We start from the raw sequence: 24,422 nt of genomic DNA, 5'->3' as shown, positions 1-24,422 counted from the left end.
ACTCACATTTCTTGCACATATGCTCACAAAACCTTTTCAACACACTTGCTCTCTACTTTCGCTTTCATACCACAAACCATTCACTCTCAGCAGTAAGTACATTGAACACACACTATATTGCACTAAATCTTTCATATTGAAATCATTGAATATCAAAGTCTTTCCTATCATTTTTATCACATGCATCCATGTCACAGGGAACACCTTTTTAAACAATATCACAGTGGTATTCAACCTTTTTTACTATGCGAGCTACTTTTCTATAAAAAGTTATTCGGCGATCTACTCTTTTATATATAAGTTATTCGGTGATCGACTCTCTTGTATAGATCACATTCCCCCAACCTGATATCTGATTACACACAAATAAACAACTAAAAAAAAATACACAACTAAAAACTTTATTTGTTATTTAAAAATTTATTTATCACTTATATTGGAATAAAATATTTATTTTTCTATTTTGGAAAACCAAAGGAAAATACAACAGATTGATTACAAACTCACAAGTTACAGGTAATGCTGGTTGATTAAAAAAAAAAAAGTTAATGTGAAATTTGGCATTGTTTGGACCTCACAATATTTTCATAGTCAAGTTGATATGAAGAAGTGGCCAATTGCAGACAATCATCCAAATGATCGTTTGTAATTTGGTTTCTTAATTGATTTTTTATGACAGTCATATTTGAAAAAGCGGATTCTGACAAGTATGTCGATCTGAAACACGACAGAATTGTTTGCACAATATCAGTTAATATTGGGAATTTTTCACGTGCATATTTCCAAATGACTTCATTGTTTATTGATTTTAAATGTAAACTATTCTGAATGTTTATCATCTCAAGTTCTACTTCAGCTTGGTTTATATCAAACAGCTCACTAATTTTATTGGAAATTTCTGTGATGTTCAAGTTTTCTTGAAATGGATTATTGATAAAAGATACAATCATTTCAGTTTTAATAAAATCTTTAAATCTTCAGTTTATTTCTTCCTCAACTAATTCTATTTCACAAATAAATTCTTTTAAATCATAGTGAAGCATTTCTTGATTTTGTTCAAAAAATTTTAATAAATATGGGAGATGTTTAAATCTGCGGTCATTTATATATTTTTTTAATAAAAGTAAGTATTGTTGGAAAGTTTTTATTGAACTTAACATGTCAATTAAATTTTTATCTCTACCTTGTAACTCTAAATTTAAATTGCTTAATTTCGTACAGAAATCTACTAAAAATGATAAGTGTAACAATCATCTTTTATCACTCAATTGTGGATAAATATCTCCTTTTTCATCAAGAAAAAAATTTTTATATCGTTAATTAATACAAAAAATCTTTCTAAAAACTGACTTCTGCTGAGCCAGCAAACATTATTGTACAACAAAATGTTCCCTATCATCATCTGCCTGTAATTTAAATAACCGCCGTTGCAGGGATTTTCCTCGAACAGTATTTACAATTTTAAATGTAATATCCAAAACATCTTTTGTGTTTAATCTTTTATTACACAGTACTTGCTGGTGAATAATACAGTGGTACATTAAAAAATCTGGATATTTGTCATCATTTTTACATAAATTAAATGAAGCCTGATTTATTACCTATCATTGCAGGAGCACCATTAGTAGTAATAGACACAAGTTTAAAAGGAGGAAGTTTGTGTTGTTTCACAAATTCATCAAATGCGGAAAAAATGTCTTCTCCCCTAGTCCTTCCCAATAATGGTATAATTTTCAAAAGTTCTTCTTTACTTGAATAATCTTGAAATACCATGCGAATAAATACTATTAACTGAGCAATATCAGTGAAGTCGTTTGATTCATCAAATTGTAATGAAAACGCAACACACTTGTGAATGTCTGACATTAACCTGGCCTGGAAACTTTTCTCTGGCAATTGGAACTCTTCCTTTCGGCAATTTAAACATTGTCTGTGGCCTAGATGTAGTCTCTCTCTAGCAACATCTCGAACCGAGAAGCTCCTCTCTCAAGCAACGTGGATCCGGGCAGTCTCTCTGACGGTGACTCTGGACCGGGCGGCCTCCTCTCTAACAGCAATTCTGGAACCAGGACCACTTCTGCTTGCTTCAGTTCCTTTTTATTAGGCCTCCTCGGAGACCTCGCATGAAGTTTCTCAATCCCCAAAGAATCGGTATGAGTCTTTCATCTTAAGTTTCAAGTTCAGCATGCCTTTTGTTCTCCTCCGCCTTCTTTTGATTGTAAGTTGCCGGCCATCGGAAAGTTGTTTGAACTCTTTTTTTTTATTATTATTATTATTATTACGGGTATCTCCATGGAGTCAGTAGACTCATCGCGGGAGACCCAAACTAGCAAAACAATATCTGTCATATCTCTTCTTGAATTCATTTACAGATGAAGAGCTCACAACAAAGTCAGGCAATGAATTCCACTCATTCACCACCCTCCAGGCAAAAAACCTTGTTCTGACACCTTTGTTAACCACACTCTTCTTTAATTTCCAGAGATGACCTCTTGTTCTTCCATCACTATCACACAGCTGAAACATTTCCCCTGCATCAATCCTATAAAAACCTTTTAGTAATTTGAATGTTTCTATCATATCCCCTCTTCTTCGCCTATCAGCCAATCTCTGCAATCCACAAGCTCTCAATCTATCAATGTAGGGAGCATTTTTTATATCACTCACCAACTTGGTCACTCTTCTCTGAACCCTCTCCACAGCCTCCTCATCTCCAAGGAATCCAGGTGACCAGACCTGAGCACAGTAATCCAAATGTGGAAGTATCAATGCTTTATAAAGGGGAATAATAACCTCTTTATCTCTGGATGTCAGTGTGTTCCTCAACAACCAAGTAATCCTATGTGCAATCTTGGACACCTTAGCAATGTGTCCTCTGAACTTCATCTCCTTATCTACCAATACCCCTAAGTCCCTAGCCTCATCAATCTCTTGGAGTACCTTTCCATCTATGTAGTACACAGCTGGTAATCTTTTAATCCCAAAATGCAAGACTTTACACTTTTCCACATTGAACTGACATCCATTTTCTTTTGCCCATTTTACCAGCTTATTTAAATCCTCCTGCAAACTTTCAACATCAGCTTGATTTTTTATTGCACTACACAACTTTGCATCATCAGCAAACAACTGAATATCTCCCTTTAAGCCGTTTCCTATATCATTTATATACAAATTAAACAACATTGGCCCAAGCACAGAGCCCTGAGGCACACCACTGGTCACCTGCCTCATTCTGGACTCGGCTCCTCCATACACCACCTTATGGTATCTCTCCCTGAGCCATTCTCCTATCCATATCACCAATTTAATATCCATTCCCATCTGCTCCAATTTGCGTAACAGTGTTCTATGGGGTATCCTGTCAAAAGCCTTAGCAAAATCCAGAAGTACCACTGTGTAGCCAGTTCCTTTGTCCAACTCTGATGTTATTCTATTATGGATAGTTAATAGATTGCTAAGGCAGGATCTACCTTTAACAAAACCATGTTGGCCTCTATAGAGTATCATATCCTGATCCACCCATTCTTGAATTTTGTCTTTAACCAACTTTTCCAATACTTTTACCACTACTCCTGAGATGGTGATTGGTCTGTAATTCAATACTGCAGTTTTAGAGCCACCCTTATGCAAAGGAACCACTTTGCCTAACTTCCACTCCCTAGGGACCATACCAGAGTTCAAACTTAAATTAAATATCCAGGTAAGAGGGGTTGACAATTCATTTGCACATTCACGCAACACCCGAGCTGATATTCCATCTAAGCCTACCGCAGTGTTTGCATTTAAGTTTCGCAATATATTTAATACCTCTGATTCTTTAGCTTCAATTCTCACATTAGGTATTGCTATAGGTATAGAGATATCCTCACTTGGGTGATAGACTTTTGAGAAGTGATCACTCAGTAACTCGACTATTACATCTGATTTTGTCACCTCAATACCATCAGCACCCACTAAGGTTATCCTTCCGAAGTCATTCTTCCTCTTACTTGCCACATAGCGGAAGAACTCTTTGGGATTACCCTTGATCTCTTTGGCTAAGGTCTTCTCATAATCTGATTTAGCTTTTCTTACTATGCTGGTAACCTTCCTAGCTTGAGCCTTGTACTGCTCATGGGTATCCTGATCGCCCTTCTCCTTGTAAATTCTCCATAACATTTTCTTTTTTTGTAGTTCAAGCTTGATACTACTGCTCATCCATCTAATGCCTGCCTTGTTTGACCTCCTGACCATGGGGACACAATCTGATATTGCTTTCCTCAGATACCCACTGATTTTATCCCAAGCACTGCTAACATCTTTCCCTTGCAATATGTTCTGCCATGGGATGGCTGCAAGCTCACTCCGAAGCTTGTTATAATTGCCTAACCTGTAGTTTCGTACATACCCCTTCTTAATAGAAAAATCCACAGATTTTGCAACCTCCCAAGTCAATACCACATGATCGCTTTCACCAACTGGAGGTAACGAGGTCACCTTACTTATGCACATAACCTCTGAACCAATAACCAGGTCCAACACTCTCACACCACGTGTCCCTTCAGTTACGTGCTGTTTCAAGTAATTATCTCGTAGCAGATGTATGAACTCCATTTCCTTTTTGCTACGTGATATTTCCTCCTTCCAATTGATATCACCATAATTAAAATCCCCCATAATAATCACTAAGCCTTCACTCATTGCACTAAGTTGCTGATGCATGAATTCAATATCTCCCCCTGTACTCCCTGGCCTATAGCAGCATCCAACTGTATATTTGGTTGCGTTGGTCACTATTTCGCACCAGACTGCCTCAAATGAACTCTCATTCACATGTCTATCATCATGATATACTACTTTCTTTGGCTGCAACACATCAGCTATCATCAACAGTACTCCTCCTCCTGTTCTATCTTCTCTATCCTCCCTGAAAATACTGTACCCATCACATTCAATTCCAGTGACCACATCTTCTGCTGACAGCCAAGTTTCACTAATGCCTACAACTTTTGGTGAGATTTCACTGACTAATGCCAAAAATTCTTCTCTCTTATTTCTAATGCTTCTAGCATTGGTATACAAAAATTGCAGATTCCCTCTAGATCTTGTACCGGCTTTAGAACTGATATATAAGTCACTAACTACCGTAGTCCTATGCCGATTTTTTCCCCCTCTCTTCTGCAATTTATTCTGCCTGTAAGGATCAATAAATACACAATCAGTGCTAAAGTTTCTCTCTCTTACACTCAACCTTTTCAATATTAGTTTCCCTGCCCAATAACTTCAACCTGTTCAGAAAACAATAACTTCTTCAATCTCTTATGTCCTTCCATGTTAAGATGCAGTCCATCTCTAGCATACAACTGCCTTTTTCCTTCAAACACACTCCAAACATCAACAAACTCCAGACCTCTTTTTCTGCACATTCTTGCAATCATATCATTCATTATCATTGCTCGTCTACTTAACTCGTAATTGTCAATCTGACTGACTGACTCTTTCTGACTGACTTCGGAGATGTTTACACTTAGAGCCTGCAAGCATTTCTCAACATATAAGTTTCAATAACAATCTTTCTAATGCTGCCATGTACAGCTTTGTCCACAAAAACATTGCCTTTTTTTTAACACTCTAACATATTCTTATTAAAGCAGTATATACAGTTAGCTTCAAAAGAGTTATTTACAAAAACATCTAATACAAACTATACCGAGACAAACAAAGTTTATTTTTTTACAATAACAATATTCACATGGGACTTAACCTAAGTAAAAAATCGATGTAATGTGCTTTGGAATATTTAAGCTACAATCGAGGTTTTACACTTTTCTTATAATCGTATTCACTCGGCTCACTGTTTGACTTCCACTGATCCAAATTAATTCATTTACCCAGACTTATAAGAAAATTATAAGAAAAAGGGGGGGGGGGCTGGCACCTCCCAGAGAAAAATGAAAAAAAAAAAAATAAATAAATAAAAAAAATAACCACTAGAAAATTTTCCGAAAATCTTTTCCTAATTAAAATTCATTTTTTTATTTATGTTGTGTCGCATCTTCTATTTCTATACCACTTATGAATTAGCAGTCACATAAGATGGGAATACTCTCTAGCTCTTGGGAAACATGCTCACTGTGAACACAAGGCAAACGAAGTAGTGCTCGAGCAGACCGAGTGCTAAAAATATTTTTATGTCTTCAACTCGGCTCCCCCCACTAGATTAAATCCTGAGTGAGCCAAAATACGAGCTAATCTTCTTGAATGGCAGGCAGTCTCAAGTAGAGTGATGTGAGCAAATATGAGAATGGGGAACCGGACAGTGAGACTTATTTGTGCCTATGGTCCCACAGAAGGTTCTACTAAGGTAGAAGTAGAGGAATTTTTTCAGGGTTTGGGAAAAGCAACTGATACAATGAAAAAGGAAAAGTTGGTCCTTGTTTTGGATCTAAATAGCAGAGTAGGAAATGACTGTCAGACATACAAAAATATATTGGGAAAATTTTGGGAAAAGAGCAAAGCTAATAATAATGTCAAATACCTGTTGGATTTCTGCTCAGGGCATGGACTGGTCATTGACTATGTTATTGTTGATAGTGATGTTTTCTCCCTTGTGCAGGACACCAGAGTGCACAGAGGATTTGAAATTGGAAGTGATCACTATTTAGTCTTGAGCAGGATAAAATTGAATTTCATATTGAAAAGAAGAACAAGTAAGAAGGTTTTAAAGTAAATAAATGTTGAGCAGCTCTCAGATGTGACTGGAGACTAAAATACACAAACATGATTGAAGAAAAAATGAAAGAGTTTGCGAACAGGGCTTGCCACTGAATCTCCAAACCTTGGAGATTCAGTGGCAAGCCCTGAAGAAAACACTGATTGATTCAGCCAGAGAGGCATGTGGTGAGGTTGTCTGTAAGGATAGAAAAATCAGTACTCCATGGTGGACACAGGAAGTTAAAGGTGCAGTGAAAGAAAAGAAGAAAGCATATCAAAAGTTCCCAGCAAATAAGTCGGCTTGTGCTCTTAGAGAATACAGAGACAAATGTAAGAAAGCTAAACACTATGTAAAACTAGCAAAACAAATATCATTGGAGGACTTTGGTAAGAAGATAGAAACTAAATATCAGGAAGGTAGCAAAATATTCTGGAGGCTCTTGAAAAAGCTCAGAAATAAAGGAAAGAGTGCTGTAAAAGGAATCAGAGATGATAAAAGTGACATGAAAACTGGAGAAAAAGATATCCTTGTGTATGGAGTAATTACTTCGAAAAATTGATAAACGAAACAAGCAGTGACAGCACAGTAGTAAAAAAAACACTCAACAGGCATGCAATCAGGAATACATATCCACATTTAAAGTAGAAAAAGCCTGAAGTATGGAAAGACAGCAGGAGTAGATGATATTTGACCAGAAATGCTCAAGTACAGAGGTATAAAAGTCTATCAATGGCTGCACTGCATAGTTCAGAAGGTGGACAGAAGGATGAATTCCAGATGATTGGAGTAGAGCTGTTATAGTACCCATATATAAAAAGGGAAATAACACTGAATGTGAGAATTACAGAGGTATTTCTCTACTGAGTGCTCCTGGTAAGATATATCAGGAACACTAAGTAGAAAAATACCTCTGTAATTTTCACATTCAGTTTTATTTCCCTTTTAAGTGTTCCTGGTAAGATATATGCAAGTATACTTGAGAAATGTTGGGAAGGATTGTGCAAGAGAAGCTTGGTGAAGAAGAAGCTGGTTTCAGGCCAAACAGAGGATGTCAGGATCAGATTTTCACTTTACGACAGATAGTAGAGAAATCATGGGAATATAACAAACATCTGTATTTAAGCTTTGTAAATCTGTAAAAGGCATATGACAGGGTGCCAAGAGAGAAGCTATTCAAAATGCTACAGTTGTATGGTGTCAGTGGGGCATTATATCAAGCAATACTTAGTCTTTATTTGAGTTGTAAGTCAGCAGTTGGAATTCAAGGAAGTGCAGGAAGGTGGTTTAATGTTAAATCTCATGTCAAACAAAGATGTACTTTATCCCCTATGTTATTCATTATCTATATGAATCACATCATGAAGGAAAGTGGTATTAAACCTGATATGAAAATTGCAGATGTTAATCTCAGCTCTACGCTTTATGTGGATGATGTTATACTGCTAAATAAAAGCGCTACAAGTCTGTAAGATTCCCTGTGAATAATTGTTGTAATAGATATCGTAAAATAGGCAGAAACATTGAAAATATCAACTCTCTTGTGAATGGAGAACCTATAGAACAAGTAAAACATTTCAGCTACTTAGGCATGATTTTTAGTGAAGATGACAAATTAAATATGGAAATAGACAATAAAATCAACAAAGCTGGTATGGTAGGAAGTCAACTGAATAAATTTATATGGAATAAGAGAGAAATTAGCCAAAACACTAAATTAGCTGTATACAAGACAGTATTCAAGCCAATTTTATATCTTGGATCTGAGAGCTAGGTTAGAAGAAAAGCACTACGAAAGACTAGAGACCGCAGGTATGAGAGTGCTGAGAAAGATTAGGGGCATGAACAGATGGGATCAGTGGCAGTATCATATTAAAAATGAGGATATTAGGAAAGAACTTGACATTGTCACAGTCCAGGAATGCATTAGCAGAGCTAATCTCAGGTGGTATGGTCACTTAAACAGAATGGGAGAGGAAAGATTAGCAAAACAAGTGTTCTCTGCTAGGTTGGCAGGAAAAAGACCCACAGGAAGACCAAGATATAGGTGGATTGATACAGTAAAAAGTGCCTTAGAACAGTGGTGAGTAACCTTTACAGACTCGCAGGCCACATTCAACTTTTATTTTTAATAATCGAGCTGCATGTGTATAATTAAGAGAAAATAATGAGTGAAAAAAAATACTTTTTAAGTTATCAATTTTATTATATCAATCTTAAAAAACAGAAATATTTAAAGTTTGAGATTATGAGATAAAGTACGATATTCTCGTAATGATGTCTGATATTATATTCTTTTATAACAGCAACAGTTTTATGACAAATAAGACAAAGGGGATTATCCTCATTTTCAATAAAGAAGTGCTTGCTGTTCCATTCTTCGTTAAACCTTCTTCCTTCATCTGCAAAGTTTTTTATTTTCTTGAACCCATTTTTGAAATTATTTTTAAGAAATATATATATCCTCTGAAAATAATAGCTGATGTTGAATTATATTAAAATATGGACCAGGAAACGCCACTGAAAACATACGTCAAAATCTCAGTTTTCATCGGATGAAGTCGCCTGGTTATCAACACGCATGATGACTCATATGGTTGACTCACCCCAAGTCGCATGGTGATATCACGAAGAATGTGTATAAAATTATTTTTAATTTATTATTCATATTATAAAATGTATTATTTAAATAATTCAGCATACGGGCCACGTGACATGTAAGTATGGTTAACCTTTTATGCACCGCAAAAAAGCACGTTTGGGCCGGATGCAGCCCGCGGGCAGCCGTTTGCCGACCCCTGCCTTAGAAGATAGAAATATAAGATCTGATAATGTTGGAGTCTTGATAAGTAACAGACTGATTTGGTGGAAAATTGTAGATAGGAAGTTAGCAATGATGTAATTTTTCATGTAGTACTATCATATCCTGTACACCCCTTGAGGGTGTATATCAGGAATTTGATGATGATGATATCTGACCTCAATGGAGTCAAAAGGCTCATCATGGAAGGTATATACTCTCACATGCAAAATATCATTGAGCCATTCCTTGAACCCATTCACAGTTTCCACAAGCACCACACTTTCAGACAATGCATTCCACTCACCACAATCGCTCTTCATGCAAAGAACCTGCTTCTCACTTCCCTGCTCACATCTTCCTTATTCAGCTTTCATGGATGGCCTCTGGGTTCTATATTTTCTCCACATTAATCTGGCAATAACCCCCTCACCAGCCTTCCCTTAAAAATTTCAAGCCCTTGCACTTTGCAACATTAAATAGATAGATCCATCATTTGCCCACTCACATAGTCTTTACACATCCTCCTGGAAGTCCACAACATCTGCTCTACTTCCCATAGTCCTTCACAACTTTGCATTATTATTATTACGTGACACCTCCAGGGAGTCCAAAGACTCATCGAGGGAGGACACCTCCTCTACATCTGTCTCCACCACTCAATCCACCAACTACCACTAACCACAACTACACGAACGCCCATCATAACCACTAGTATTTCCACAGACAATCACAAACATCCATGCCCATGGCAGGTTTCGAATCCACAGCCTTTTGGCTGGAGAGCGGATATGCTAACTGCTCGGCTAACCAGGCCAGTTAGTGAAATAGATGCACATCTCAAGTTAAGCTGGTCTCAATGTCATTAACATACAAGTTAAAGAATAATGGTCCCAAAGCAGATCCCTGTGGCACTCCACTAGTGATCTTCCTCTTTAGAGATGCCACACCTCCGTATATAACCTACCGATACCTGTCTCGGACAAATCAAAACTTACTAGTCTGTTATCTAATCCCATCTGTTTTAGTTTAGCTACTAGCTTGTCATGTGGAAGTCTATCAAAGGCCTTTGAAAAGTCCAAGTACACCACCATATATGCATATCCTTTGTTGTGACTTGTTGTCACAACAAGTCACAACAAAGTTGAAATAAGTAAGCAGATTGCTCAAACATGACCTCTCCCTAACAAACCCATACTGACCATCATAAGAACACTACTATTATCAACTCACTTCCAAATCCCAGTCCTCACCATATTCTCTAATACCTTAACAACAATCTTAGACACATCCTATAATAAGTAACCTTAGTTTTATTTCCCTGTTTGTGAAGTGGAACAATTTTCCCCACACCTTGGGGACTATTTTTCATTCCTTTGGGGACAACATTTCCAGTTGCAAGACTGATGTTGAGAAGTTATGGACATTCCATAACTTCATACATTTTACGTTTATATTGTATGTATTCATAAAAATGAATAAATATATTTTGTCTGTACCATATTTATATAGATAATAATAAAAAGTAATTAGTTTACCTTTCAGTAGAGAACTTGCAGCATTCCAGTCAACAAGTCTCTAAACAACAAAAATATTTGATGTTATTTAAGGGCTTAATGGCTGCTCAATTAAGTATTGAGGAAAAGCAAAACATGAATTATTTTTATTTATTTATTTTTTATTTTTTGTCAGGGTAGTGACCCTTCCTTGATATATAGCATTATGCATCTTTGAAAGGAGGTATGTTCTGCATTATGGGATACTAAGGTAATTAATGCAAAGTAATCAGCCTCTATATAAAAGTAATCTAGTTGAAGATACATCATGCATGAACTTAGTTTTCTGACACTTGGATAAAGGATTAAATAAATATATAAGTTCTTATCAAGTATAATCAATAATGAATTATTTTTAAAAAGATTAAATAACACAATGGTAATATTCTAAGCTTTAGTATCATTTTAAGCATCCATTATCAAATTCCTGACAAGCACCATCAAGGAGTGTACAGGATACTATGATAGTACATCATAATTATTACTTGTTACTAATCTCTATCAACGATTTTCCTCTGAATTAGTCTATCACTTGTCAGCACTCCAATGTTACATATCATTCTGTCTTCTAGATCAGCGTTCTTCAACCTTTTTACACCTGCGGACCGGGAAGAATAGGAGAAATATTTCGCTGACGGCTAAGACAGAAACATAAACGTCGAAAGTTTATTTTTCACTTGGTTTTTTTACCTTGATTACCTTGATGGACCTGTGGTTTCAGTCAGGATTTCTCCATGACTGCAGGTCGTAAAGAGTCCAGCTATTCCTGTTTTAGGCCTTTCTTCTCCATTTTCTTCCAACTTTCCTAATCATTGGGCCTTCCCACCTTAAAACCTGGTCTTCCAGGTTTCCTTTTGGTATCTCTCAGATACCAGTTTGTACTGGTATCTGATACTCTGAGACTCTGACTGTCCATCTGTTGTCTCTCATTCTGGCGAGATGTCTTGCCCATCTTCTTTTGCTGTTGTAGATTGTTTTTATTATATCTGTGAATCCAGACTTCTTCCTGATTTCTGTGTGTCTTACATGGTCTATTTTGTTTATATTACATATTCTTCTTTCTATTGCATATTGAGTTGTTATTAAGCTTTGTTCTTCTTTTAAAGTTGTGTTCCATGTTTCACTGCCATAAGTTAATGGTAAGATGTGACTATTGAAAAGATGGGCTCTTATGTCTATATCTATGTTCTGGTTGGTAATTGTTGATTTTATTTTGATGAAGGCTATCCAAGCAGCTCTTTTTTATCCTTGCTATTTCATTTGATATATCATTATTCATTTTTATGGACTGGCCGAGGTAGATGTACTCTTCAACTTTTTCGATGGTGTGAGATTCTAAAGTGATTGTATGATTTTTACAGTATTTGTTTTTCATCCATCTTGTTTTGTCAGGGTGTATTTCCAATCCAATTTTTTGGCTTATGTTATTCAGCATTGATTCAAAGAGTTTGGGGTGAGTGAGATATTAAGATGACTTGGTTAGGTTTCACTTGGTTAGACTATAATAAATTTGGTTTAATCCTTTATCCAAGTGTGAGCAAACAAAGTTTGCGCCTGAAAGTATCTTCAGGACTGGGGTAAGGTGGTACAACACTGGACAACTCATTGCAAAGGTGGAGCAAGCTAACATCACTCCTATCTCAGTATCTCCCATAATGCAAAACACATCTCCTTGCGGATATGAATAATGTTATGCATTAAGGGAAGGGCCACTACCCAGACTAGTTTCGACCTTTATTGAGGTCTCTTCAGTAGGAGCCAGGCCCAAGTGGAGACACCAGGCAGAAGCATTAGCAAGGTCATATCTACCTATAGGAGTTGCCAAACGGTGTACCACCTTTTTATTAAATTACTCTGGATTTAGAGAAAGATGTTGAAAGTTTATTTTTCACTTGGTTAGACTATAATAAATTTAGTTTAATCCTTTATCCAGGTGTGAGCAAACAAAGTTTGCACCTGAAAGTATCTTCAGGACTGGGGTAAGGTGGTACAACACCGGCCAACTCATTGCAAAGGTGGAGCAAGCTAACATCACTCCTATCTCAGTATCTCCCATAATGCAAAACACATCTCCTTGCAGATATGTATAATGTTATGCATTAAGGGAAGGGCCACTACCCAGACTAGTTTTGACCTTTATTGAGGTCTCTTCAGTGGGAAGTCCTGAAGATACTTTCAGGTGCAAACTTTGTTTGCTCACACCTGGATAAAGGATTAAACTAAATTTATTATAGAAACATAAACCAATGTAGATAGTGTTTTATTTATTAAATCCAATGTTATAAAATTACAGTTTTTAGCTAGTGCGACATCTGCTGCTGCTTAGAGGTTAGAAAATTTGATATATGTGGCTGGAGCGTTGTTTCTGAGAAACAAAGAAATTTTTGGCAGACCGGCACTGGTCTGCGGACCACACGTTGAAGAACAAAGTTCTAGAGCACTTTGGACTGCATTAATACACCTTGATCTTGGTTTTCCTTTGGACCTTTACTGTTTACAATGTTTAAACAGTCCTTTATAAAAGTATAGGTAAAGTTTGTACATGGCGTATCTTCATTAGGCTACTTAACTCAGTGTTGTCCCAAATTTATTTCAACCTTTATTGAGGCTTTCAAGCTAAACACATCATATTCCTTCTTAGCCTTAGCAAGTAATGCTAACCATACCATTATAATTTTTTTTATAAGTTAAAGCTTCATTTGCAGGGGTTTATCCCACTTCCTTATAGACCGACAGACAACCCCCCCTCCACAAGAACCTCAACTTATATACACTGCAAAAGATGGCATACAGACAAATCTAGATAACGCACTGCATTCTACATGAGTGCTTCTTATATGCTGGCCTGGTTTGCTGAGTGGTTAGTGTATCCGCTCTCCAGCCAAATGGCTGTGAGTTCGAATCCCACCACGGGCATGGATGTTTGTGATTGTCTGTGAAAATATTAGTGGTGGTGGTAGTGGGCAGTAGATGGTGTTAGTGTAGATGATGCAGTTTGCTGTAGTTGGTGGAGACAAAGAGTTGCAGAGTAGGTACCCTCCCTTGAATACCCTCCCCTGGATCCCTTGGAGGTGTCACGTAATAATAATATTAATATTACAAAAGAACAGGTGGTCCACACCAGAGCTGCTGAAATGCACTTCCAGACATTATCAACGTTTGTTACTTTTTCATTTTTAGCACTTTTCAAAGGTGTTACTTGATTTTGTTGATTAGGAAGATGCAGCTCCTCTGTTCTGCTTGGAATAGATCAGATTGAAGGTAGTGATTGCATCTAGTATAAAAACTGGAATTTCCAGATTATTTGAAACTTTTCACCATAGCTTGTAAGCTGCTGGACAGGAATGAAATAGGGGTTCAATTGTTTCAATAAGCTACAGAGTGAATTATCAAATTTGTATTGTAGATACATGGTCAAATTCACTGGGCAGGAACTGTGCATGCCATCCAAGCCAAACCATGATGCCTCAGATATTTGTTACTTTTTGCTGAAATTTTTGAAGGCAGTTCCATGTTTGTTGTTGTTGGGTTTGGAAAAGCCTGGTGAAAGAGGCTAATCAAATATGAATAAATTTTCTATGGTCCTGGTCCACATAGTATTGGATATTCCAATACTGTGTGGACGTTTGCAGGCATGGTTGACCGAGTGGTTAGGTATCTGCTCTCCAGCCAAAAGGCTGTGGGTTCAAATCCCGCTGTGAGCATGGATGTTTGTGATTGACTGTGAAAATAGTGGTGGTTGTCGGCAATAGATGCCACAGGTGTAGATGATGAAGGTAGTTGGGATTAGTGGAGTGGTGGAGACAGAGAGCTGTAGAGCAGGTGCCCTCCCTCGATGAGTCTTTGGACTCCCTGGACGTGTTATGTAATAATAATAATAATAATGTTTGAAGGCAATTCACAATAGATTGTAATAAGTTGGTATGACTTCTGCTGTTCAACTCCAGTGACAGGTGCCTCTGAACAAAGATAGAGAGAGAATTTAGAAAGCACCTGATTAATGTGTTAAAGACATGGCCAGATGTCAGTGCTTTATAGATAACTTGCAGGGTATTGACAGGTTCTTAACTTTCAAAATTGACAAGCTGAAACTGCCTTGAGGGTAGAAATAAGAAATTTTTATCAATCTCTTGTCTTTGAAAGTTCCAACAGCTTAGGACTCTTAGATTACTGTTTCTTGTTCTTCAATGTCTGTAATGTTTACAATGTACTGTATCAAGGAGAGAATTATGGTTCTGAACCACAGCTCTGCTACTGAAGGATGTAGGTCCCAATTTTTACAGCCCAACCTTCATGAATGGCCTCTTTGCAGCACATTTTCTTCAATGGCTATGCCTAAGATTTCTGGGGACCTTCTGCTCCTGTAATTCCAAAGGGCAGGTTTATAGGATAGAATGTCTCAAAAATTACAAGTTTAGATTTCTCCAGGTTAGATGTGATAAATTCTTCTGCTAGTTTAAAGAAACAGTATACAGAATCTGGGGGCATTAATGATAATATGTCATCTACGTATATAATGGTTTAATAAGGTACAACACAAAATGGACAGAAATTCTGCTAATTGGCAAGATATATTTTTTCATGCTATACAGAAGAGGAAAACATTTTGATGAAGTGAAAGATGTGTACATCATTATTATTATTATTATTATTATTATTATTATTACAGGGCTTTGCATTCCAAGGTAACAGAAAGAATAATTATTCCTGTAATAGTAGGAAGCCAGGGTAGAAAAGTAAAAATTGAGAAGTTTCCAGTGGAACATATTAAAAAAACAGTAATGAAATCATTATCCAGACATTCTCAAACTGAGATAAAATCCATAATAAAAGAAAAGGTATCTCAACTTACTTTCTAGTGAAGTCTCCATAATAATTGGTATAATAATTCAAAGATAAGTATAAGAGAAACTTGGCTGTCTGAGGATAATGTACTGTCAGGAATAGAAATGGAAGGATATACAATTTTACAGAAGAATACAGGAGTTGGAGTACTATTAATAATTGCATAGAAATCTCCACAAAGTGTGGAAGTTGATAATACATGTACAGATTTTGAATCTGTGTGGTGTGAAGTTGAAATAGGATAAAACATCTGATTGATGCTGTGTAGGGCAAGGGAATTCAAAGAATACTGCCTGTGAAATCTTTAGGCAAATTGGCTGTGCATGTAAAAAGAAGGTGATCTTGATGAGAGACTTTCATTACAAGAATAGAGATTGGAAGGGAGAGAGAGAGAGAGAGTGCATGGCAACACAGAGAATGAATCTGTTGAATTTCTGAGGAAAAAACATCTTAAGCAGCATGTAACAGAAGCAACTAGAGGATTTAGAGTGTTGGACATGGTAGTAACATTACAAGATATAGTTGTTAATGAAGTAATAACATGAATGCCAGTTGGTGAGAGTGATTATAAGGTAGTACTGTTCGGGAAGTAGTGAAACAAAGGTAGAGAGAAAATTTAGAAAGCACCTGATTAATGTACCAAAGACGTGAGTAGATGTCAGTGCTTTGTAGATAACTTGGAGAGTATTGACAGGTTCTTAACTTTCAAATCTGACAAGATGAAACCTTGAAGATAGAAATAAGAGATGTTTATCAATCTCCTGTCTTTGAAAGTTCCAAAAAATGGATATATGTGTAATTCTAAGGTGGGTGATTACGATTCTATCAGGACACTAGTCGTGAGTGAAGTAGCATAGTATAAAGAAGGCTCCATAGATAAGTATTTTGGAATAATTAATTATAAATAAGTATGTGTTTATGAGTACATGTTTATGTGTGTGTGCAGACAAAAAAGGGAAGGAGTTGACCTGTGATCAAAGGAAAATAGTTGGATTTGAAGAAGGTTCTAAGATGAATAAGGAGTAAAAGAAATGGCTTCAGGTGAGCATGGAAAAGTCACATCAAATAAGTGGTGTCAGTGGAACTAACTATTGATCCAGAAATGAGCTACTATGTTTGCATACAAATGCTAGAAGTGTAAGAAACGAGATAAATGAAATGGTTGCATTAATTAAGTCTGTTCACCCAAGAATTGTTGGAATAAGTGAAACATGGTTGGATGAGGAAGACATCCTGACAGGAATAGAGATGGAAGGGTATGATGTTTTTTGTAAAGATAGAAAGGGTAAAATGGAGAGAGAGAGAGGGGGGGGTGCTCTTGATAATAGACCAAGAAGAGTTATGTCCATAAAAGGTAGAGATACAAGTGGGAAATAATGCCAGTGGTTTTTAGGCAGTATGGTGTGATATACTGGTGAATAAACTGAAATACTTGGTCGGATGTTGCTATAGACCTGGTAATGCTGATGGAAGTGACCATGAAATATATAATCAAATTAGCCAAACAAATCAGAAAAGGAAGTTCATTATGAGCAATTTTAATTACGATAATATAGACTGGAATGATGAGACAGCAACTGGAAGTAAAGAAAATCTGTTTCTTCATTTAAGTTAAGGGATATTACATCCCATGTTGTTTCTTAGCCAAATAAGAAACTCAAAGAGTTTCATGCTGAATATAGAAACTATATAAAGTTCGGCGATTCCAAGCGTAAGCAAATACCTGGATAGTGCAGCACCTGACCCATTTGGTAGTGCAAGCTGAGGCAACTCATAGCAAGGGTGGAGCAAGCTCCGATCACTATTCTGGTATTTACCCATAATGTGAACTTAGCTTCTAGGAGCTGCTAAGTTCACATTATGGGTAAATACCAAGAATAGTGATTGGAGCTTGCTCCACTCTTGCTGAGTTGCCTCAGCTTGCACTACCAAATGGGTCAGGTGCTGCACTATCCAGGTATTTGCTTATGCTTGGAATCGCCAAACTTTATATAGTTTCTATATTCGGCACGAAACTCTTTGAGTTTCTTATTCGGCTAAGAAACAATATGGGATGTAATATCCCAAGTTAAATAAGTTCATGTTGACACTGGGGAGTTCTTTCGCTTGGTTGAACAGCGGGAAGGAGTGATGACAAGAGGCCATCCCTGGAAGTTATGAAAGGAAACTGTGAGCAAGAGGGTGAGGAGTGGTTTCTTTGCATGGAGGGTGGTTGAGCCGTGGAATGCATTGCTTGATAGAGTGGTGAGGGCGAGAACGGTCAATGAGTTTAAGGAGTGGTATGATAGATTTTGTGTTTCTTAGGGGGAACCTCCCCTTGATGAGTCTTGACAGACTTTATGTTCTTAGTAAGGACCTCCCACAATGAGTCTTTTGACTCCATGGAGGCCTGAATAATAATAATAATAATAATAATAATAATAATATAATTAGTAATGTGTTTCTTCAGTTTTTGAGGGACAACTACCTCAGACTATATGTAACAGAGGGCACACGAGAATTGAGGGTTTTGAAATTGATTATTTCATCAGAGGATGTAATTATAAATGAGATTTCAATTCACCCTCCAGTTGGTGAGAGTGACCAAAAAGACATGGAATTACCTTGGTGGTTGCCAGCAGTGTGAGGACCTTGTGAGAAAAGAGTATATGTGGAACTACAAGGCTGGTGATTATGAAGAGCTCAGGAGACAGCTTGCAGGTGTAACATGGAATGAGGAGTTAGCTGGAAAAAAGATCAATGCATCTTGGGGAATATTCACGAACTATCTAGATGTATCACAAGGATCAGAAGGTTAAACAATGTAGGTGTGAAATGGATGAATAAAGAAATCAAGCATGTGATTCCAAGGAAAACGGTATTATAGAGGCAGCATAAGAGGAGTGGTAATAATCAATTCCATAAGGATTACAAAGAACAGGCAAGGAGTGTGAATTGGTTTGTAAGGGTAGCAAAAGTGAAGTATGAGCAGCAGTTACCTAATGACAACAAAAAGAATCTTAGGGAGTTCTTTTGAACTAAAGGGTGAAATTTATCCTTAGGCAAGCAGATCAGAGTTGCCAGCTTGACATGAGGTTTGAAAGTGGTGCGAAGGCGATGTTTCATCAATACATTGGCTATCTTTTCCAATATACCTGTAGCTAGCAAAAAAAAAAAAAGAATGATTATGGAAGAATGACACTGACTGGATAGAAAATGGTATAAAAACAATTGCTGCAGAAGATATAGTGAAGGTACTTAATGAGCAGATCATAAAGGTCTTTCATTCTTGTGGATGTGAAATCATGGAGAGTTTGAGAGCAGTTGATGATGAGGAGGAGAAACTGACTGTAAGTGAGGAATAGGTGTATATGGGGAAATGAGCAAACTTGATGTTAATAAAGCTGTGGGACTTGATAATATATCACCACATATTTTGAAAGAGTGTGCCAGGAAGTTGCCATCTGCGTTGCCATTTCTTTTATAATATGAGTCTTGTACTGGGTCGAGTTCCAAAGGAGTGGAAGGAGGGCAAGATTGTGCAGCTTCATAAGTGAGGTGATAGAATTTAAGCATCAAATTATAGGCCTATCTGTGTGTTAGGTATTGGGGTTAAGGTGTTGGCAAGGCTGGTGAGAACCAGGATCCTGAAATGAGATGACAACATGGATTTGCTAAAGGGAGGTCATGTTTTAGTAATCTACTTAGTTATGAGGGTGGTCTGAAACGTTCTCGGCCTCGACCATAGATGGCAACTCTATCGGCAAGATTTTTTTTTTCGAAGTTGGTACATCTGTCATAAGCATCCATGTGAAATTGCAAGTCATTCTATCAAGTAGTTTGTTTTATACAGCTGTCTGAAGTAAAAGCGTTGTCTGTATCCCTTGAAATGGATAAAATTGAGTATCGTGTAGTTATAAAATTCTTTGTAAAAGAAGGTTTAATGCCAAAAGAAATTCATTTGAAGTGCATAAAAGTTTATAGGCACCCTTCTCCTTCGTTTTTGACAACTAGGAAATGGGCTGTTGAGTTTAAACGTGGCAGACCAGCCTTGAAGATGATCCACGTGTAGAATGTCCAAAAAGTAACAATACCAGAAATCATTGATCAAGTGCAAGATATAGTATTGGATGACCGGTGAGTCAAAGTGCGTGAAATTGCTGAGACTATAAGGCATTTCAAAAGAATGTATAGGATATATTTTGCATGAAGAATAGCAAACAAAAAAGCCTTGTGCAAGATGGGTACAGCGCTTGCTCAGAAGTGCATTTTTGATCAGCAGATCAAAAATGCACTTGCATGAAAATCTCTGGACAGTGCTTATAGCATTTTAACAAGAATAAAACTGATCTTGTGTGTTGATTAATTACCATGGATGAGACTTGGATTCACCAATACACACCAGAATCCAACGGCAGTCAAAACAGTGGACAGAAGCTGGTTGTTCGGGGAGGGCCAAAGAAGACAATGGCATTGTGTTTTGGGATGCTAAAGGCATTTTGTTTATTAATTATCTTGAAAAGGGTAAAACAATAACCAGGGAATATTATTCTGATCTTTTAACCAGACTAGACAAAAAAATTCTTGAGAAAAGACACGGTTTGCATTAGGAAAAAAATCATCTTTCATCGGGATATTTTAGGCATGGTATGATGAAAGGACCACCTAGATGAGCCTTTGACCAAATGGGGTTTTAGGGTAATAATAATAATAATTATAATTATATAAAGCTCTGTAGACAAATAGCATTAATAAGAACTGTGTAGAAAAAGATGTTGACAGTGCATGGGAATTCATAAGCAGCATCTGACACAAGCAATGAATAACTGTATACAAGCAATGTATAACTTGTATACCAAGAGTTAAGGAAGTAAATAGAGTAGGAGTAAAATGGATGAACAATAAAATAAAGCTCTGTTTGAAAAGAAAATGTCAAGGAGGAGGAACAAGACAACTGGTGAAAATCAGATCCATGAGGAGTATAAATTGCAGGCTAAGAAGGTGATAAGGTAAAGAAAGAAAACGATGCAGTATGAGATGTGAGTAGGTGATCAGGTCAAGCAAGATAAATTCCAGGAATTCTTCTGATATATTGCAAGCAAGAGGATAAATAAGGTTGATACTGGTGAATAGTAATGTCAGCAGAGTGATTTTTGCAAAGGATATATGGAAATACAGCTTCTGCATATCTTCATCAATAGTGTCACTTCTGTGTCTGGCTCCCACTGATGATGTCTTGGTTTTCAGCAAGATAGTAGTTTGGTTTTCCTTTGTTTTTTTTTTCACTTTGATTTTATTTTACTGGTGCTAGTGAGGACAAAACGTTTTGTCCTCACTAGCACTGTTTTTTTTTTTTTTTTTTTCAAAGTAAATATTAATCGATATGAAGATGCCTGTACCAAATTTTGTCAAAATCGATACAACCGAGTTATGGTAAACTTTCCTGGAGTACAAAGGCAGTGCCTGTGTTGTGGTACATACAATTACTTGGGTGGTAACTGCCACAAATCTAAATATTTCAACTGCATGGAGATCAGACATATCGCTATTCAGCATCTCAAACCCTGTCAGGAATGTGAAAGTTCTGAATACTGCGATAATACCTGTCCATTTCGAACTTTCACTGAAAAAGTTGGAGCACTGGTAGAGAAAATTAGAACACCATATATATATCAGAGAGGCATAATGAAGAGTTAACCACTCTTCCAAGTCAGTCTAGTAAAGATGGCACTTTTAAACAAACTACACTTGGAAAAATCACAAAAAATGTGTGACCAAATCAGCTAGAAATTAGCCCCAAAATTCCAGATCTGAAGGAACCATTTTCTCAGTCAAATATAGATGGAACAACATCAGTTGAAATTACCAATAATAAACCTACCTAGTATAACAGCTAAACAGATACAAGATGAAATGAAAAAATATGAAACTGTTCTACAAGGAGAAACTGGAGAAGAAACAGAAAAGCGAGTAACTGAAAGATTTTGTATATGCATACAAAATCATCAAAAAGGAAAGATGAATTTTAAAAAAAATTGAGGAAAAACAAACAAAAAAATAAATAAAAAAAGGAACTACATCTAAAAGAAAAAAAGATAGAGAAGGTTGCAGATTGTCAAATGAAAACTCTTCAGGCTCAGAAGAATTTATGGACTATGAAGAACCACCTCATGCTAATAAAAGGAGTGTGAGAGATACAGTTAAAGAAAATATAATAAATTTATTGATTCAGACTTTTCTCAGTACATTTATCATCTACATGAAAAGAAAATAACTTGCTCCCAAATCAAAAACAATAGGCATGAAATTGAAATAATGGTAAGCAACTGGAAAAAAAAAACTGGAAAACAGTTTACAAGAAGCAAGCTACACAATTGCTCCTTCATAGATTGAAAAGCTCATCAGGTTCATCCAAAATCTAGAAGTTAAAGACTTACAAGTGAGACTTCATTAATCATAGCATCTCCTTTCTACATTGCCTCATTAAATATATGACAATTCCACAGGCAAATTAAATAAGAAACTACAGTGGTGCCTTGGTTAACAACGGCCTCAGATAAGGACGTACTTGGTTAACGACGAGTGGCTGTAAGAAAAAAATTTCTTGGTTAACGACTCTAGATTATGTGAACCTCTATCCAATCTAAAAAACCGGAATTTTCCGATCGCATTCAGCCACGCGCGGGAAGACATTGTCGAATAGAGAACAGCCATGTGGCATAGCTGTGAAGCTCAGATATGTTTGACCCATCATAGCCTGCTGTTTACATTTTCCGTTTATTGTTTCTTTTCTTGTAGTGTACTGTGCTTTATTTTTAAATTTGTGGTTATAAATGCGTTTTACAATGAAAATGAGTATTTAAGCATTTATTTTTTATGTGTTGATTCATATAGACAATAAATCGGCTGGTGCGTGTCACTGTTCGTTCGCCATCAAAAGGCAAAATCAAATCTCATCTGTATAATAATCGTTGTATCTATCAGCTGCTAATCAGTGTATGTTATGTAAGTGATGTATCTAATATCGTCACCTTACAAGCAAAATGCACTAAGTCAAAAATTGCAGGTTTCGAATTTAGCTGTTAACTTTTATTTCAAAAAGATTTTTTTTTGAACTTTTACTTTTATTTTCAGGTGACGATGTGTTCTTTGTATCCCTTTTCTTAGTGTTGTACAATTTGTAATAATACCATGTTTTGCGTATCTTTTTTTTTTATAGAGTGAATTGTTTTTACCTTGTGACAAAATGGGTCCCAAAAAAAAAAGCTAGTGAGGGGGAAAAAAACAGAAAAATTTTCTCTATTGAACAGAAGAAAGAAATTATAGCAAAACATCATTAAGGTGTGAAAGTTATGCAGCTAGCTCGAATAATATATGAAACCAGTCGTTCTACAATATCAACCATTTTGGCTAAGAAAGAAGAACTTATGATAGCTAAGGTTGCTAAGGGAACTTCAAGGTTGAATGTCAGAGGACTTCTTTTTGAGCAAATGGAAAATCTATTACTAATTTGGATCAAAGAAGGAGAAATGGCAGGCGATACTACATCTCAAAAATGCAATCTGTCAGAAAGCTAAACAGATTTATCAAGATTTGAAAAAGAAGACTTTGGGATCAAGTTCTGAGGTAGATGATGATGATTTCAAAGGTAGAGAGGTTGATTTGACAACTTTAAAAAAAGAACAGGAATTCATAGGTGTGGTCAGACAAGGAGAGGCAGCTCGTGCTGACAAAGCAGCAGCAGATAAATTTGTCAATAGCTTTACAAGAATCATAGAAGAAGGAGAATACCTACCTCAGCAGGTCTTCAATTGTGATGAGACTGGGTTATTTTGGAAGAAAATGCCCAACAGGACATTTAACACAAAAGAAGAAAAAACACTTCCTGGGCATAAACCAATGAATGATAGGTTAATATTGCTTTTAGCAGCAAATGAAAGTGGAGACTGCAAGGTAAAACCAATGTTAATCTACCACTCAGAGAATCCCCGAGCATTCATAAAGTTCAATCAATGTCTCTAAATCCAATCTCGGTGTTTCGTGTAAGTCTAACACAAAGCCTGGGTCATAAGAATAGAATTTAGAGCTTGGATTCGTGAAGTATTTGGACCAACTGTCAAAGCCTATCTTGAGCAAATCAATCTGCCTCTAAAACCCATTTTGACCTTGGATAACGCCTGGCCATCCAACGGGCATACAAGAAGAGCTACCAGAGGAATTAGATTTTATCAAGGTGATTTTTCTTCCTCCCAAGACTACATCTCTGATTCAACCTATGGATCAGCTGGTAATTGCAAATTTTAAAAAACATTACACAAGAGCACTTTTTACCAGGTGTTTTGAAATGTGTGAGGCTACCAACATAACCCTAAGAAAAGTTTGGAAGGAAGAATTCAACATTGTCATAGCAATTAGGCTAATTGTAAAGGCTTGGCAAGAAGTAAGAATGAAATGTCTCAAAGTAGCATGGAGGAAACTGTGTCCTTCCTTTGGTAATGAAGAAACTTCAGATGAATGACACAAATTGGTAAAGGATATTGTGGCAACT

General features: G+C 36.6%; 1 protein-coding gene across 4 annotated transcripts in view; it reads right to left on the bottom strand.

Annotated features, from left to right (window-relative positions):
* The window catches only part of unc80 (unc80, NALCN channel complex subunit), a 1,852,146-nt gene that overhangs the window by 274,135 nt on the left and 1,553,589 nt on the right, over nucleotides 1–24,422 (bottom strand). For all 4 annotated transcript variants that reach the window (XM_090404461.1, XM_090404464.1, XM_090404465.1 and 1 more), the window contains one exon: nucleotides 11,033–11,072. In XM_090404461.1, coding sequence (XP_090260587.1) covers nucleotides 11,033–11,072 — 40 coding nt within the window. The remainder of the gene's footprint in view (nucleotides 1–11,032; nucleotides 11,073–24,422) is intronic.

Source organism: Typopeltis vanoorti, chromosome 14, assembly GCF_054136105.1.
Source record: "Typopeltis vanoorti isolate ZY-2024b chromosome 14, IOZ_Tvanoo_1.0, whole genome shotgun sequence".
In the NCBI taxonomy this organism is placed as follows: Eukaryota; Metazoa; Arthropoda; class Arachnida; order Uropygi; family Thelyphonidae; genus Typopeltis; species Typopeltis vanoorti.
Note: the sequence above shows the minus strand (reverse complement) of the source record. Positions and strands in the feature narration are given on the sequence as shown.